Source organism: Camponotus vicinus, unplaced genomic scaffold, assembly GCF_025532165.1.
Source record: "Camponotus vicinus isolate PSW18456_S1 unplaced genomic scaffold, iyCamVici1.0 SCAF_13, whole genome shotgun sequence".
In the NCBI taxonomy this organism is placed as follows: Eukaryota; Metazoa; Arthropoda; class Insecta; order Hymenoptera; family Formicidae; genus Camponotus; species Camponotus vicinus.
Window position 1 is genome coordinate 10,858,629 of NW_028141949.1, and position 18,962 is coordinate 10,877,590.

Below are 18,962 nucleotides of genomic sequence, written 5' to 3' on the forward strand. Positions count from 1 at the left end.
TAACTCAAAAAGTACTTAACGAAAATGTACTTAATTATAGTGTTTTGGAAAGCTCTCGAGATGAGCTACAAGAATGTACAAAAATATATAGGATGTTCCATTTAAAAAAATTGAAGTGACCTTCACGTGACCTTCAAATGACTCTTCAAGGTCAAACCAATGATACCATCTTATGGCCCCCTCGAAACCATACAACTTTTGTCTAAAACATTTTTCTCTATCTTGCTTATTTTTCGAGTTATTTGGCTGCCTAAGTTAAAATGGGTCACCCTGTATATATATATATATATATATATATATATTTATATAAATATATATAAATATATATATATATATATATATATATATATATATATTATCACACAATATATATTATCACACTTTCTGACAGAACACTATACTTTTGCGCTATACTTTTGCTATACCGACGTGTCGATGCGCTTTCAAATCACGTACTATAATCTGATGCGCTTCAATCCTTCTTATATTCAGCTGACAAACTTTCAGAGATTGTCGGGGGCACAAAAGAAAAATTTTTTGCAAATGGACCTAGGATCGTAGGAAATGTGTTGTTACGTCGCTACGATACACAGATTACTCGAAAAGGTCGGACCCCGAAATATCTCAAAAATATAAGTTTATGAAATAAAATTATAAAAATATATATAAGGGTATAAAAAACCTTTTATAACCTTATATATATTTTTATATCTTTATTTCATAAACTTATATTTTTGAGATATTTCGGGGTCCGACCTTTTCGAGCAATCTGTGTATCGTAGCGACGTAACAGCACATTTCCTACAATCCTAGGTCCATTTGCAAAAAATTTTTCTTTTGTGCCCCCGACAATCTCTGAAAGTTTGTCAGCTGATTACTCTGTATTGTTTATACGTCGAATGGAAAAAATCTAGAATTACTAATATTGGGAGTGTACCGCGAGAGCACAAAGCAGCCGAACATCGGCGCTGATACGTTACAATTCTTCCTTAAAAATAAAATAAAATAAAAAAGGGAAGATGATTTTGGGTCAGCCCCAAGATCTTCTTTAAAAGAATATCCCCAAATAACATTAAGGTCTTGTAGAAATCTAAAAGATATCTCATTAAAGAAATTTTTAAGATATTTCTAAAAGATATCTAAAAGTCATTTAAAAGATGTCTAAAAAGATTTTGTTAAAGATGTCTTTGTAGAATTTCTAAAAGATATCTGTAGACATCTGAAAAGACATCTTAAAAGATATCTTTAACATATCTGTAACAGATATATTAAAGATATCTAAATGATTTCTCTCGAAAGATGTCTTCAAGACCATTTTAAAAAATATTTGTTATACATGTTAAAGATATTTCAAAACTCTTTAAAAGATCTTCTTATCTTTAAAAGATTTCTAATAGACAGGCATATACTAAATAATATAATAATAATAATGATATATATATGACAAAATAAGTGTTATATATTAATTCTTTAAAGCAGCATATATTTTGCAATTCCAAAAACTCGCTCATTTATTTAAGATCGCATGTATACTTTTGTCTTGTTCAGTCGAGTCAGTTTTTACAATTCGTGACAAAACATATTTATTTGGAATTCGCGTACAAAAAGTCAAATTGGCGACGATTCGCATTATATAATAATCGAGTTTCGCCATAACCCTTGGTCCAATCTTGCTTTAAAAGACGGAGTCGTAACAATATTTGGACGTCCACAAGATGTCCGGTCTTGGACGTCAAAGTTTCGCGCGAGCACGCAAGGATGTGTTAGTTCGTTCGTTTACCGCTACGCGACGTGCGATGCGCTATCTTTCTCGTATTTAAGTTTTAGTTATGAGAATTATATAAAGTTTGCAAAAGGTAACAAATAAGATTAAAAATATACTGTTCAATTTAATTTCTGATCTTCTAAATCACGAGTTTCAGATATTAAATTGATTTTATAAGTCGGACAAGTAAATGTCCGGCGAATAAACGAAAATAATCCGTTCAGTATCTAAAAGATATCTTTAAAACTTCTTTTCTTATGTCTAAATGATTACTTTAAGACTTCTTTAAAATTCCTGCAAGATATCTTTAAGATATCTATAGATATCTGAAATTGTTACATAACATATCTTTTAGAGATCTAAAAGATATCTTTAAAATGTCTAAAAGATTACTTTAAGACTCCTTTGAAATTGCTGCAAGATATCTTTAAGATATCTATAGATATCTGAAAGATATCTGAAACTGTTGTATAAGACATCTTTTAGATCTCGAAAAGATATTTTTTCGTAAAAAATGCAAGACATCTTAACCCATACAGCACATAAACTTGCAGCAATATTGCAGCAACGTCGCAATATTACACATTGCAATGCAATATTGCAGAAATGTTGTATAGAGACTTTGCAATATTATTGAAACAACATTACAGCAACATTTTAAAAATATTGCGAAAATAATATATCCTGTGTATGTGTGTGTGTGTGTGCGTGTGTGTGTGCGCGCGCGCGCGTGTATGTGTCGCTTACAATTAAAGTAAGTATACAAAAATGTTTATTATTAAAAGATTACTTTTATAATTTTCAATCTTATATACATATATAAGATTGAAAGTATTTGTGATTTGTATATATAACGAGTAGCGAGGCTGCGTATAAGGTGTATCACGCATGCGCATCTTGTGAATGAGGAACTTCCCTTGTGCTCGACATGCTTCACGCGGCTCATCGTTGTTACAAAAAGACTAATATAAAGAGATTTAAAAATTAAAAAGGAAATACAAAGAAGGTATGTAATAAATATAATTATTGTTTTTCTAAAAAAATTTATTATAATTACGTGAACTTAACCTAATCTTAAAATTTATTATAACTACGTGAACTAACCTAATCTTCGCCTTACTTTTATTCGTACATATACATTTTTTGATTATTTTTATAATCATCATGTACACTCACCAGCGACGCTTTATCATTTCAAATAATATAGAATAGAACTTTCCATTTCTAATACATTCCAGTAAACATACCCAGATAGCCAAATCTGTTAGAACAGATTTTCGTCAAACACCTATTACAAATTTTAGGCAGAAAGACTACAGTTTGCATAGAGGAATTGATATATTCGATCATGTTGCCAGCATGTCAGCAGACATACAACAAAATCTGTTCACATAACTGGACAAGATCGTCAATAGAAACCGAGCAGAACTTGTTGATATAATTGACGACACATTGATAGCAGAAACCGAGCAGGATCTATGCGGCGCAATTTTGACAGCAGATTGGTAACAAAAACCGAGCAGGATCTGCGCAATGAAATTTGATATTAAATTGTCAGCAGAAATCGGGTAGAGCCTGCTGATGTAACTGATGGCACATTGATGGCAGAAACTGAGCAGGATCTGTGCAGTGCAATTTTGACAGCAAATTGATAACAAAAACCGAGCAGGATCTGCGCAATGAAATTTGATATCAAATTGTCGGCAGAAATCGGGTAGAGCCTGCTGATGTAACTGACGGCACATTGATAGCAGAAACCGAGCAGGATCTGTGAGGCGCAATGTGATAGCAAATTGATAACAAAAATCGAGCAGGATCTGCGCACACAATCTCTGATAGCAGATTGACGGTAGAAACGGAACAGGGTTTGCATGATTCGATAGTTCCTTCACTTACCGCTACGTGAGCTGTACTTACTCGTAATCTAATTTCTGTCAGAAATATATATAAAGTCGCGAATATGAATAAAAGATTAAAAATATAGTAATTATCATTTTAATTTCTATCACTTTAATTTCTGATATCTGATACAGATGAGATTCAGAATATTAAACTGATTGGAATCAATATGATAAATGGAAAATTATTCATGTATTGCCTATTTGAGGCATAAAGCAAGAATTTAATTCTAAATAAATTACATCTCCAGTTTTATAAGTTATATTTACTTTTATCATTTACTTTATTATTAATTTAATTAAATTGAATTAGTCCTTCGCTATATGAGATATAACTACGAGATATAACATATATTACATTAACATATATTACGATATAACATATGACATATATGTCATTTTAGAAGAAAATTGTAATTAACTTGCCGATAATATTCTTATTTAGCACCTGTAATAATCAATTTTGTTGCATTTATATAACATTAATAAAAGTAAGCGCAAATCTTGTGCAGTTTCTGCTGTCAATTTGCCATCAGGTTGCATGCGCAGATTCTGCTCGGTTTCTGCTGGCAATCTAACATCAAATTGCACGCGCAGATCCTGCTCGGTTTCTGCCGACAGTTCGTTGACAGGTTATGTTTTACAGACTCTGTCGTCAAAACAAAAGCTTAATGCGGACACAGATGGCTATGGTGTGGGATTCTGATCGAATTTGCTGCCAATCTGCTGCCAACCTGCTAACATTTTGCTTACTGGGTAGTTATAGCAGTTACATAATAATAGAAGTAAAATAATGTGTGTTTATGCGTATATATTATACAGGGTGAGCCATTTTAAGTTACCCACCCCAATAACTTTTTTATTTTTGAATGTACAAAATGTTTCAAATAAAAGTTGCTTGACTTCGAGGGGGACAGAAGATGGTGGCAAAAATTTGACCTTGGATAGTCATTTAAAGGTCACATAAAGGTCACCTTCAATTTTTTAAATGGAACCTACTATTTTTCATTGCATATTCTTGTAGCTTATCTCGAGAGCTTTCCAAAACACTATAATTAAGTACCTTTTCGTTAAGTACTTTTTGAGTTATGAGGCTTGAAATAATTTCTTCATTTTACATAAACCGTAAAATCTTGTAAAATATTCATTTTTCGATTATCTTACCTTAATACTTTTATGTACAAAATAATGAGAGGAATCAATTGGTGTAAAGAAAATACATAATTGTTTCGAAAAAAAAAATGTAATTGTTAATTTGTATTAAGGTAAGATAATCGAAAAAATGAATATTTTACAAGATTTTACGGTTTATGTAAAATTAAGAAATTATTTCAAGCCTCATAACTCAAAAAGTACTTAACGAAAAGGTACTTAATTATAGTGTTTTGGAAAGCTCTCGAGATAAGCTACAAGAATATGTAATGAAATATAGTAGGTTCCATTTAAGAAATTGAAGGTGACCTTTATGTGACCTTCAAATGACTATCCAAGATCAAATTTTTGCCACCATCTTCTGTCCCCCTCGAAGTCAAGCAACTTTTATTTGAAACATTTTGTTGTACATTCAAAAATAAAAAAGTTATTGGGGTGGGTAACTTAAAATGGCTCACCCTGTATATGTATAGACATTATTACTTCTATATTCTATTATTACTTCTATTATTCTTTATTTTATTATTCTATTATTATACTTTTATATTCTATTTATATTCTACTGATATTCTATTATTACTTCTATTTCGCAGTATGTATAATTGCAATTACATACTGCGAAAAAAGTGAAATTAGAGAATTAAGATTTTCCATAACTACGAATAACAAAATGTATTAATATTTTCAGTAGCAACCGTGTATGCTGTGGTTTAAGCTGTGGTGTACAGATTTAGGCATCCGATACATAACTTCGATACTTAGACTCCAGTACGTAAGTTATTGACTTTAATAACTATCTGATATATCACTTATGTCACAATATATGACAAAACTAAATGGTTTGTACATTTTTATTCTATGCATTTCAGAACCCAATAAAGTAACAGTAATATAATATAACATCAATGTTATAATTTCTCACTTCAACAATGTAACTGCAATGTAATATGCCTTGTACGTAACAGTTACATTGTTGTGTAGGTGGGAAATATTTTATATTTACTGGAAAACGTTATTTGATTCAATAGGAAAATTTATCAATAAAAGATAAATGCTTCTATCAGATATCTAATAATACTCTGAAACACATCAAAAAAGTTATACAAACTGTTTTACTTACATTATTACTATGTAATATATGAAAAGTTTGTAAAATTAATGCTACATTATCGGAAACATCAGTTTATGAATATATATTAAAAGTTTTGATTTGTTTTTTATTATCTATTGTATATTTATTTCAATTTTTGCAGTGTTGTATGATATTTATGTAATTATTACTTATTGTAAGAAATATGAATAACGGACGTAAAAGGAAATTTGTTTCTAAACGCCATAGTAGACGAATTATTGCAGATAATACTGATATAGATATTTCAGGTTGTCATGAATATGTCTTGAATCAGCATATTGCAAATATTTTTTCTAAGAATTCTAATTTAGATTTATATGATGATACTACTGCAGAAATTGATATTTATAATTCACATGATAAAAAAGTATTGATTGAACCTACCGAAGAAAGAAATCATCAGTTGCAAAATAATAATATACAAACAAACAGCTCTAAATATCATAATTGTAGTATAAATGAAGTAAACAACACTGATAACATTAATGATGAAAATGAATTGAAAAATGCTATAGTTACATGGGCAGTATCTCATAATATTGCCCAAAATGCATGCAATGACTTGTTACATATTTTTCGTCAATATAATATACCTAAAGATATACGGACATTATTACAAACTCCAAGAAAAACTGATGTTTTAAGAATATGTGGGGGAGAATACTTTTACTTAGGTTTTAAAGATATTATTAAAAAAATGTTATCAATAAATGATAATACATATGTTAATTTAATTATAAATATTGATGGTCTTCCTTTAGCAAAATTATCGCAAGCATCTTTATGGCCAATTTTATGTTCTAATACGGTTAATACTACAGTGTATCTAGTTGGTGCTTATTTTGGATATCAAAAACCTACTGATTCTAATGTTTTTTTGCAATCTGTTGTCGATGACTTAATTAATTTAATCAATAACGGTTTTATTCATGATGAAAAGATAATTAAAATTAGATTATTTGCTTTAATATGTGATGCACCTGCAAAATCTTTTGTATTATGTACAAAAAGTCACACAGGATTTAATAGTTGCACTAAATGCTTAATTAAAGGAAAATATTTAAATGGTAGAATTTGTTTTCCATGTAATAAAACTTATCCTTTAAGAAACGACGAATTATTTGCCATTAATGCATATAAAGATATTCAGATTAATTATTCTATTTTAAATAATATTCCAAAATTTTTACCCTTAACTAATACTCCACTTGATTACATGCATCTTATATGTTTAGGAGTTGTTAAGAAAATGATAATTTTATGGATGAAAGGTCCATTTTCGGTACGTTTAAATATAAGATCCATTAATAAAATATCACATCTGTTGATTGAATTTAGAAATACTGCACCAAATGATTTTGCTAGAAGACCTAGATCGATAAAAGAAGTTAAACATTGGAAAGCTGTTGAATTTCGAAATTTTTTATTATATACAGGTCCTATTGTATTAAGATACATATTAAAACGAGATATATATATTCATTTTCTAACACTACATGTTGCTGTAACAATTCTTATACGTCAAAATTCATGCCAAAGGGAATTAATAAATTATGCTGAAGCTTTATTGAATCACTTTGTTAAATCGTTTGAAATACTATATGGCAAACAATATGTCACATAATGTACATAATCTTATACATATATGTTCTGATGTAAGAACATATGGTTCATTGGATAATTTTAGCGTTTTCCGATTTGAAAATTATGTCATTTATTAAAAAACGATTACGAAAAAATGAAAAACCATTGCAGCAATTATTCAAAAGATATCATGAGATTGATAATTGTAATATTTTACAATCAGAATATGGTAGCAATAATGAAACATCATATTCATGTAAATTTTTGCACAGCGATGGTCCAATACCTCATAATTTTGATGTTCAATATCAATATCTATCAATATCAAATAGAAAATTTAATATACATTGCAAACGTTATAATAATAATTGTTGTTTATTAAAAATGGTACATGTGTTTTGATTCTGAACATAGTACAAAAAAAGAATAAAGACATTTTTCTTATTGGGAAAAAACTTAAATATATAAAGGAAGTCTATGAATTATCATGTCAATCTAGCGATTTTAACATTAAAGTGATGAAAATAGATCATGATAACATTTTTTCTTGGCTAATTACTAATTTATTATGTAAAACATGGAAAATTCCTTATGGCAATGATCGAGATATATTTGCAATATTTCCTCTTAATCATCAAATATAATTTCATGCGTTATCTAATAAATATTTCTTACAATACAGTTTAATGCATGTTTATCGTGGATGTTTATCGAGTGGATGTAATATCAAAGAAATGAATAACGACACATTTATTATTGCGGAGTTTCACGACGAATTGCAATTAATACCTGCCACATGGTATAATGCAGATAATTTATCAAGCATTTGGCCTACCCATTTTAAAACGAAATTACGTATTAACAAAGCTATTATGACAAAAGAGATGCCACGAGAAAAATCAGATTAGGAGGTATTACCGATTAAAAATGTCTTCAGCACTGCAAGTAAGAATATAAATAATATACAATACAAATTTTTCTTTGTTATATATAACTTTTATTATATTATTTTATTTTAAATGATTTAGATACGTATGAAGAAGGCATCGAAAAATTAGTTCGAGCAGAGGACATCCAATATAGATGATACTGCTGGATCATCAAATGAATTAAAAAAGCGAGAAAAGATAAAAAGGCGTTTAAAAGCAAAAAGAAATTTTTCATCTTCTGAAGAGGATTTGCCTAAGGATAAAGAAAATAATATCCGACAAGATAAAAACCTGCCTGCTTTTCCGCAAAAAGAGTATTTTATATCAAATAAGAAGCAGTTATTCAGTACACCTGCACAAAATATGAAAAATACATTATGCGAGAATATTTCTTTTAATGCAGTGAACCGTAATGGTAAATATTAAATACGATATATTACAATACATTAGCACGATATAATACAATATATTAGCACGATATTTATTAAATTTGTTTTATTTTTTAGACCCAATTAATGATTATATTGTTATAAATCATGTAACGCATACAGGAAATTCTGCTGTGGATAATAATAATGAAGATTTTAGTATTTATAGTCAGGAAGAAAGTTTTGTATAGATTTAGTATTTATAGTCAGGAAGAAAGTTTTGTATCAAATAAAAAGCAGCTACTAAACACACGTCTACAAAATAAAAATATATTACGCGAGAATACTCCTTTTAATACAATAAACAGTAATAATAAGTATTAAATATAATACATTAGCATAATATAATGTTCATTAAATTTATGGTTTATTTTTTAGATCCAAATGACATAGTTATAAACAATATAACACGTACAGAAAATTCTGCTGTGGATGCTAATAATAATAATCATCTTGATACTTATGGTCAGTTTTAAAAAAAATATTAATAATTCTTAAGATATTTTGCATACTAAATAAATATATAGAGTGTACTGTAAGAAAATCAACAAATTTCTAGAAAGTTTATTTAGTTTAAAAGTCATTCTAAGCGAAAAATTCAGATATATTATAGATCAATTCAACTCAATTATCAATATATAGACAATTTTATTAATTACATAATGTATATTGATTTCAGATTTTAAGAAGAATGTTCTATGGAAATTAAACAAGATATTATATAAATTAAATACTGTTGAAAGTAGATTGGATATGCTACAGAAAAAAGAACAATTTTCTAATCAATTTTGCATCCAAGAAATCGATATTCTATTCCCAATATGTACAATTGTTAACTTAACATCTCTTGAAGAACAACTGAAGGAAAGAAAATTTCAGGATGATGTGGTACGATATATATAAAGTATTCATAAATTCGTGTTTATTATTTACATAATACAATGCATCATAAAGTCGAATCTAAAAATTCTATATCATTATTTTTCATATCGTAAAAAATTATACTAAAGTAATAATTGCTAATTACAATTATTACTTTCAGTTGTTCTGGTAGTATTTATTTATACTATCAGACTAAAAGATATTTATAAATTATTTTAAATATGATAGATTAGATTTTTATCAAAAAATTATTACTTTATTAGGTAACATGGAAAATAATGATATAGAATTGTTGATTCAACTTTTCATGCGGGTTATGTAAACTATGAACATTAATTACCCCATATTGTTAATATACATTAATAAAATTTTATTTGAAAAGTTGGCTATTCCTTTCAGCTAAATTTTTTTAAACTCATTGGTGGAAGTACTGCGCACATTATGATACGAAATATACTCAAAAAAGCAATAACAAATGATGTAGCCAAACATTTCAGCTGAGCAGGAAAAAAAGATAAACAAAGCTTTAAAGGTTTGAGACTTTCAAAAATTATCATACGTAAGTATTTTTTTCATATAATTTGATATTAATTTTATTTAATTTGATTGATATCAAAATACCAGAATATATAAGGTGTCTAAAAATTTTGAATACAACCAAGTATATAAGTAGAATACATCAATTTGAGCGAAAAGTTTTGTACTATTTTTCAAATAATCATGTAAAATTTTGAGATATTAATGAAAGAAGATTAGTGAATTAACGCGCGATGCTGCGAGATGAGTTTTTGTAGGCACAATATTTAATAAAAAATGATTGAGATTGTTTCTTAGCAACAGGCTCACAATGCATCGAGAAATAATCTATGTATCGCCCGCATCATTACTTCACCTTTGATGTCAGCTAGTATCTCCTATTCGTGCTAAAAAGTTATCATATTTTACTCATTTTTCATGCAATTTTGTGATAGAGGTCATCCTACATTTTGATTCACTAATCTTTTTTTAATATTTAAAAATTTTACTAATTAGAAAAATAGTATAAAATTGTTTAAGTTGGTATGTCTACTTATATACGGGTGACCTCCTTTTGGACACGTAACTATTCGACACCGCTCGATTGGACACGCATTATTGGACACGTTTTATTGGACACCGCTCGATTGGACACCGCACGATTCGACACCGCACGATTCGACACTGCACGATTGGACACGCACATTGCACGATTGGACACGTACATTGCACGATTGGACACCGCACAATTGGACACCGCACGATTGGACACAGCACGATTCGACACCGCACGATTCGACACCGCACGGTTGGACACCGCATGATTGGACACCGAACAATTGGACACCGCACGGTTGGACACCGCACGATTGGACACCGCACGATTCGATACGCAAGATTCAACACCGCACGATTCGAAACCGCACGATTGGACACCGCACGATTGGACACCGCACGGTTGGACACCGCACGGTTGGACACCGCACGATTGGACACCGCACGATTGGACACCGCACGATTGGACACCGCACGATTCGACACGCACGATTCGACACCGCACGATTCGACACCGCACGATTCGACACCGCACGATTCGACACCGCACGATTCGACACCGCACGATTCGACACCGCACAAAGAGCATGGAGCAGACACACACACACACACACGGGGGGGGGGTGCAAGGGGGGCCTTCGGCCCCCCTCCCGCACCCACCACGTCCCCCTCGCTTCGCGTGAAAAGTTGCAAAGTGAAACCTCCCTTCGCGTGGAAAGTTGCACCCTATCGTAGGTACCCCTACCGGCGGGGTGCATACATGTCCAAATGTGCGGTGTCGAATCGTGCGGTGTCGAATCGTGCGGTGTCGAATCGTGCGGTGTCGAATCGTGCGTGTCGAATCGTGCGGTGTCGAATCGTGCGTGTCGAATCGTGCGGTGTCGAATCGTGCGGTGTCGAATCGTGCGGTGTCGAATCGTGCATGTCCAATCGTGCGGTGTCCAATCGTGCGGTGTCCAACCGTGCGGTGTCCAATTGTGCGGTGTCCAATCGTGCGGTGTCCAATCGTGCGGTTTCGAATCATGCGGTGTTGAATCTTGCGTGTCGAATCATGCGGTGTCCAATCGTGCGGTGTCCAACCGTGCGGTGTCCAATTGTTCGGTGTCCAATCATGCGGTGTCCAACCGTGCGGTGTCGAATCGTGCGGTGTCGAATCGTGCTGTGTCCAATCGTGCGGTGTCCAATGCTGCCGTGTCCAATCGTGCAATGTACGTGTCCAATCGTGCAGTGTCCAATGCTGCCGTGTCCAATCGTGCAATGTGCGTGTCCAATCGTGCAGTGTCGAATCGTGCGGTGTCGAATCGTGCGGTGTCGAATCGTGCGGTGTCCAATAGAGCGGTGTCCAATAAAACGTGTCCAATAATGCGTGTCCAATCGAGCGGTGTCGAATCGTTACGTGTCCAATCGGGATACGCCCCTTACATACTATAGTTATGTTCGAAATTTTCAGACACCTTGTATATTTTCTTTGATTAATATTTAAAATATATAATGAATAATAGTTTTATATATACAGGGTGAGCCATTTTAAGTTACCCACCCCAATAACTTTTTTATTTTTGAATGTACAAAATGTTTCAAATAAAAGTTGCTTTACTTCGAGGGGGACAGAAGATGGTGGCAAAAATTTGACCTTGGATAGTCATTTGAAGGTCACATAAAGGTCACCTTCAATTTCTTAAATTGAACCTACTACTTTTCATTGCATATTCTTGTAGCTTATCTCGAGAGCTTTCCAAAACACTATAATTAAGTATCTTTTCGTTAAGTACTTTTCGAGTTATGAGTCTTGAAATCATTTCTTAATTTTACATAAACCGTGAAATATCTTGTAAAATATTCATTTTTCGATTATCTTACCTTAATACTTTTATGTACAAAATAATGAGAGGAATCAATTGGTGTAAAGAAAACACATAGTTATTTTTAAGAAAAAATATGTAATTGTTAATTGCAAATTACATATTTTTTCTTCGAAACAACTATGTGTTTTCTTTATACCAATTGATTCCTCTTATTATTTTGTACATGAAAGTATTAAGGTAAGATAATCGAAAAATGAATATTTTACAAGATATTTTACGGTTTATGTAAAATTAAGAAATGATTTCAAGCCTTATAACTCAAAAAGTACTTGAGGGAAAAATATTTTATTATAGTGTTTTGGAAAGCCCTCGAGATAATCTACAAGAATATGCAATAAAAAATAGGGGGTTCCATTTAAGAAATTGACGGTGACCTTCACGTGACCTTCAAATAACTCTTCAAGGTCAAACTGATATCGCCATGTAATGCGTTACTTGAAACCTTACAACTTTTTTCTGAAATATTTTTGTCTGCCGCGCTCAGTTTTTGAGATATTCGGCTGATACGGGTGGTCTGCGACATCCTGTATGTATATATACAGGGTGAGTTTTAATGGTTGTGTCAATCTTTTTATGATGCAGGAGATTACCGATCGCAATTTTAATAAATTGATCGATACATAGATGTCAATTAATTGGATCGACCGTATCGAAGGCCGAAATATAATATGTACAATTAAAGCAAGTTAAAGCTGAAATTATGTAGTATGGATTTATTATTATTGTTAAAGCTACGCACTTATTATTATTATTATTATTATTATTATTATTATTATTATTATTATTAAATATATATATATTATTATATTTATTATTATTATTATTTTTTTTTTCTCAGACATGTGTCTGGTTGGTAGTAGAAAGACACGCGGATCGTGATCAAGCGTGTTTTCTTTATAGCTGTTAAGTTATGTTGCGTTTAGAAATTTCCGTGTGAGTGAGCATGTATCAATGATTACTGATTTTTGTAGTTGTATGTATATGTTTGGTTGTAGTTGTAGTGCATGAGTGTATTGGTGGATATTGTGTGGTATGACTCCTGTGCTTGATAGTATGATTGGTATTATTTCTACTTTATCTTGGTGCCACATGTCTTTGATTTCTTCAGCCAGTTGGATGTATTTTTCAATTTTCTCTCCTGTTTTCTTCTGTATGTTTGCTGTGTTTGGTATGGATATTTCAATTAGTTGTGTTGTTTTTTTCCGTTTGTGTATGAGTGTGATGTCTGGTTTATTGTGTAGTGTTGTTTTATCAGTTGTTATATTTCTGTTCCAGTATAGTTTGACTTCGTCCATTCTCCAGTATATTCTGTGGTGTGTATTTGTATGTGGGTGTGTGTCGTTGAGTTAGTTTGTGTTTTATAGCTAATTGTTGGTGGACGATTTTTGCCACGTTGTCGTGTTTTCTGATGTATTCTGTGTTTGCTAGTATTGTGCATCCACCTATGATGTGATCTATTGTTTCTATTTGTTTTTTGCATAGTCTACATTTGTCTGTTTTTATGTTGGGGTCTTTGATTATGTGTTTACTATAGTACCTAGTGTTGATTGTTTGGTCTTGTATTGCAATCATGAATCCTTCTGTTTCACTGTATATGTTGCCTTTTCTTAACCATGTGTTGGATGCCTTTTGGTCGATGTATGTTGTGATAGATACTGTGGATGTTTACCGTGTAATATTTTCTGTTTCCAGTTTTCTTTTTTTGTATCTGTTGTTGTTATATTGTCTGTTGGATTGTATGTGTGGTTGTGAAATTGTAGTGGTGTGGCTGATGTGTTTGCGTGTGTGATTGCTTTGTGTAGGTCGCTAGTTTCTGCACGTTTTGTGAAGTATTTTCTTAAGTTATCGATCTGTTTGTAGTTTAGGTTTTTGATGTCTATGAAACCTCTTCCCCCCTCCTCTCTGTCTAGTGTGAATCTTTCCAGTGCTGAGTGTATATGGTGTATTCTGTACTTGTGACAGTGTGATCGTGTGAGTGTGTTGAGTACTTCCAGCTCCGTGTCGCTCCACCTCACCACTCCGAACGAGTATGTTAGTATTGGTATTGCAAATGTGTTAATTGCCGTCGTTTTGTTCCTTGCTGTTAATTCTGTCTTCAATATCTTAGTTAGTCTCTGCTTATATTTCTGCTTCAATTCTTCTTTAATTTTTGCGTGTTCTATTCCTATTTTCTGTTTGTATCCTAAGTATTTGTAGTCGTCTGTATTTTCCATTGCCTCTATGTGATTGTTGTTATTGTCTAGTATGTAGTTTTCTTGTTTATTTTGCTTACCCTTGATTATACTGTTCTTTTTACATTTGTCAATTCCGAAAGTCATATTTATGTCTGTGCTAAATACTTCTGTTGTTTTAAGTAGGTGGTTTAGTTGATGGTTCGTTGCTGCTAGCAGTTTTAAATCGTCCATGTATAGTAGGTGTGTGATCTTATGTGGGTATGTTCCTGTGATGTTGTAACCATATTTTGTGTTATTCAGCATGCTGGATAGTGGGTTCAGGGCTAGACAGAACCAGAACGCACTTAAAGAATCTCCTTGATATATTCCTCGTCTTATCTGTATGGGTTGTGATGAGATATTACCTGTATTTGTTCGGATGTTGAGTGTGGTGCTCCAGTTTTTCATTACTGTTACTAAGAACTGTATTAATTTGGGGTCTGCTTTGTATATTTGTAATATTTGTATTAACCAGGAGTGTGGTACACTATCGAAGGCTTTTTGATAGTCAATGTATGCGAAGTGCAGCGATTTTTGTTTGATTTTAGCCTGATGTGTTATTTCTGCGTCTATTACCAATTGTTCTTTGCATCCCCGGGCTCCCTTACAACATCCTTTCTGTTCTTCATTGATTATCTTGTTGTGTATTGTGTGCTCAGTTAATTTCTGTGTTATGATTGCTGTAAGTATTTTGTATATCGTTGGTAAGCATGTTATAGGGCGGTATTTCGCTGGGTTAGTTGTGTCTATTGTGTCTTTAGGTTTCAGGTAGGTTATTCCTTGTGTAAGTGTGTGTGGTATTTTGTGTGGATGTGTGATATAACTGTTGAATAGTTTGGCTAAGTGTGCGTGTGTTGCTTTAAACCTTTTTAACAAGAATTTGGCTATTTTGTCTTTTCCGGGTGCTTTCCAGTTGTGTGTGGAATTGATTGTTTGAGTGACTTCTTCGTGTTTGATTATTATCTCGGGCATTTGTTGTATTGTGCTGTATTTGTTTGTTTCCGTTTGTATCCACTGTGCTTGTCTATTGTGTTGTATTGGGTTTGATCATATGCTGCTCCAAAAGTATTCGACATTTTTGATATTTGGTGTTTACTGTGGTCTCTAAGTTATCTAGTGTCTGGTAAAATTTTTTCTGATTTGTGTTAAATAATTGGTTTTGCTTTCTTCTGTTTTCACTTTTTTCATATCGTTTGAGTCGTTCGGCTAGTGCTTGTAGTTTCTGTTTCTTTTCATCTAGCAGTTCTGTTGCTTCTTGCTTTGACATATTTCCTATTGTTCTTCGTTTCTTATTTGATATTTTGTCTTGTATAAATTGTGTTAGTTGTCCGATATTTTTTCTAAATTTTTTTATCTTTTCCTGTATTCTATGTTGCCATGCCGGTTTTGCGAGTTTGTTTTGTGTGTTGCTTAATTGTTGGTCTTTCTGTATAGTATGTATTCTTACTGTGGTAAGTGCTCCTGTGTAGATGAGTGATTGAAGTTCTTCCATAGTTGTGTTGCTATTTATTTTGTTTTGTATGATTGCGTTGATGTGTGCTATTGTTGTGTTGATGTGTGGGTTATTTGGTATCTTATGTATGTAAGGTCTATTGTCTGTATTTGTGTCCTTATATTCTATATATGTTAGTGCGAATTTTTCTTCTATGTTTGTTGTGTCTATTGGTTCATGTTGTAGTTGCGTTTTTCCTTGTTGTTGTCTTATCGTTTCGTCTTCTTGTGATTGGGTGGTTGGTTCAGTTTCCTCTTCTCTGTCTGTTTGTTGTGTAACTTGTATGTTTATTTGTCCTTCTTCTTTTCTTTTTGATTGTGTATTTTGTTCTAGTTGTTGTTTTACTTGTTGCTTGATGTGTTCTAGTTCTGGCTGAGGAATCCTATTGCTTCTGATTATTACTCGTATCTGGTCTGCTAATCGTTGTTCAGTCAGGAAATTAAGTTCTGGGTATCTATTGATGAATGTCGTGTGTAATTGTGATCTATATCCGGTTGTGTTTGTTTCAAGGTTTGTAACCTGATAGTAACAGGACATGAGATGTCGGTTTACTTCGTCTGACCATCTCATTCTCTGTCTTTGTTTTCCTCCTAGAGTGGTTGCTGGGAGCATGTCCCGCAAAACATTTCTATTTAGGTTTGTATCTTTGTCCGTTGTATCGGCCGTGTCATCGATATTGTGGTCGGGTGTAGTGTTCAAGCGTTGCTCCCGACCGTGGCGCCGCTTGTCCGAGGCTTCTTTTGTTTTATTTGGAACCCATTATACACACTGTAGGGGGGTTAGCCCTATTAGTGGTTGTCCTTTTAGTCGCTTTTTACGACAGGCAGGACATGCCGGAGGCCTATTCTTACCCCGGGGCCCCCACGGGGTTTATTATTATTATTATTATTATTATCATTATTATTAATTATTATTATTATTATTATTATCATCATTATTATTATTATTATTATTATTAAAGCTACGTATACATATTTAATATATTAAAGCAGTAAGAATACATATTTAAAAATTCAATTCAAATTTAACACTTTAACGTTTTATGTAAAACTTTATTTCAAATTCCGCATTTATTTTTATGATAAAAATTTTTATTATTGTTATACTCTAAAGGTATGTAGTATTTCTGCCTTCTTGAAATAAAATCACGCAATTGTTCCACAAGAAATACATTCTTATGAAACAATTGCGTAATTTTATTTTAAGAAGGAAGAAAATTTTTTGCTGCATATTTTTAGCATATAAAACAATAAAAATTTATCATAAAAATAAATGCGGAATTTGAAATAGTTTTACATAAAACGTTAAAGTGTTAAATTTGAATTGAATTTTTAAATATGTGTTTCTTCCGCTTTAATATATCGAATATGTAAAATAATAAATCCCTAATTTGATCACAGTGAAATAATAATAATAATAACAATAAATATAATAACATATATTTAATAATAATAATAATAATAATAATAATAATAATAATAATAATAAATGCATAGCTTTAATAATAATAATAAATCCACACTACATAATTTCAGCTTTTAAATTGCTTTAATTGTACACATTATATTTCGGCCTTCGATACGGTCGATTCAATTAACTGACATCTATGTATCAATCAATTTATTAAAATTGCGATTGGTAATCTCCCGTATGATAAAAAGATTGACACAACCATTAAAACTCACCCTGTATACACACACACACAGAGAGAGAGAGAGAGAGAGTGTGTGTGTGTGTGTGTGTGTGTGTGTGCGTGCGTGCGTGTGTGTGCGTGTGTGTGCGTATGCGCGCGCGCATTATATATGTATATTGATTTACTATTATTATTATTTATTTTTTAATATCAACATGATTATACTTTTATTTGCATATTACAAATTTGTAAGAAATTGAAAGAATAAGTATATTTTCTAGTTAGAATATAGTTAAAATAATATATGCATCATCTGTATAAAATATATAAAAATTAGAAGCAAAATTAAACATAAAGTTTTAAATTAAATATTTAAATCAATATTTAATGTCTACTCTTTAGATAATTATTATTTAAATGAAAGTATTAAAATATACAAAGTATTAAATATACAATTTGAGATAATAATAATTTTTTTTTCCAGCTAGCTTTTTTCTAAAGACTTTTAAGTAACCTATATATAAATGTAAAAATATATCATAATTACAAACATATAATAGTAATGTTCGAGTACAATTACATATAAATATCTTAAATATTCACATTTCACACACAAATTTTATCATAACTATAAAATAAATTTAATATTAATTCTATGACATTTGCGTTCTCTTATCAGTCGGATGCTCTTTATTTCTTTCCTGTGTCTTCATCGAATGCACACGTCTCTTCGCTTGCGATAAAATTTCTTTGATTACTCCGTATTTCCATCGTCTTATAATAATACGATAGAAAAAATATTCTTCGACAGGATTAAAAGTATGTATATTTGTAATGTAAAGTTTCTAATTTTTATTATCTACATAAAATCGATTGATCTCAGGGAAAATTGAAAACGTTTGATTCTCTTATAGTAGT

The 18,962-nt window shown here is 31.6% G+C and overlaps 2 protein-coding genes and 1 pseudogene across 3 annotated transcripts; 1 reads left to right on the top strand and 2 right to left on the bottom strand.

Moving 5' to 3' along the window:
- The first annotated feature begins 8,458 nt into the window (after nt 1–8,458).
- LOC145963975 (uncharacterized) lies at nt 8,459–13,986 on the top strand (annotated as a pseudogene). Its single transcript, XR_014436319.1, has 7 exons — nt 8,459–8,476; nt 8,590–8,875; nt 8,967–9,047; nt 9,267–9,353; nt 9,568–9,776; nt 10,170–10,329; nt 13,982–13,986. The product of XR_014436319.1 is annotated as an uncharacterized LOC145963975 (transcript).
- A 327-nt stretch (nt 13,987–14,313) lies between these two features.
- Nucleotides 14,314–15,327, bottom strand: LOC145963977 (uncharacterized). Its single transcript, XM_083086336.1, has one exon. The coding sequence runs from the start codon at nt 15,325–15,327 to the stop codon at nt 14,314–14,316; it is 1,014 nt and encodes a 337-aa protein (XP_082942462.1).
- Nucleotides 15,328–15,943: 616 nt separating this feature from the next.
- LOC145963978 (uncharacterized) lies at nt 15,944–17,023 on the bottom strand. Its single transcript, XM_083086337.1, has one exon. The coding sequence runs from the start codon at nt 17,021–17,023 to the stop codon at nt 15,944–15,946; it is 1,080 nt and encodes a 359-aa protein (XP_082942463.1).
- Nucleotides 17,024–18,962: the final 1,939 nt, after the last annotated feature.

Bases quoted from the DNA above. Each gene is read 5' to 3' on its own strand.
- LOC145963978 (XM_083086337.1), bottom strand. From the start codon at position 17,023: ATGCTCCCAGCAACCACTCTAGGAGGAAAACAAAGACAGAGAATGAGA.
- LOC145963977 (XM_083086336.1), bottom strand. From the start codon at position 15,327: ATGAAAAACTGGAGCACCACACTCAACATCCGAACAAATACAGGTAAT.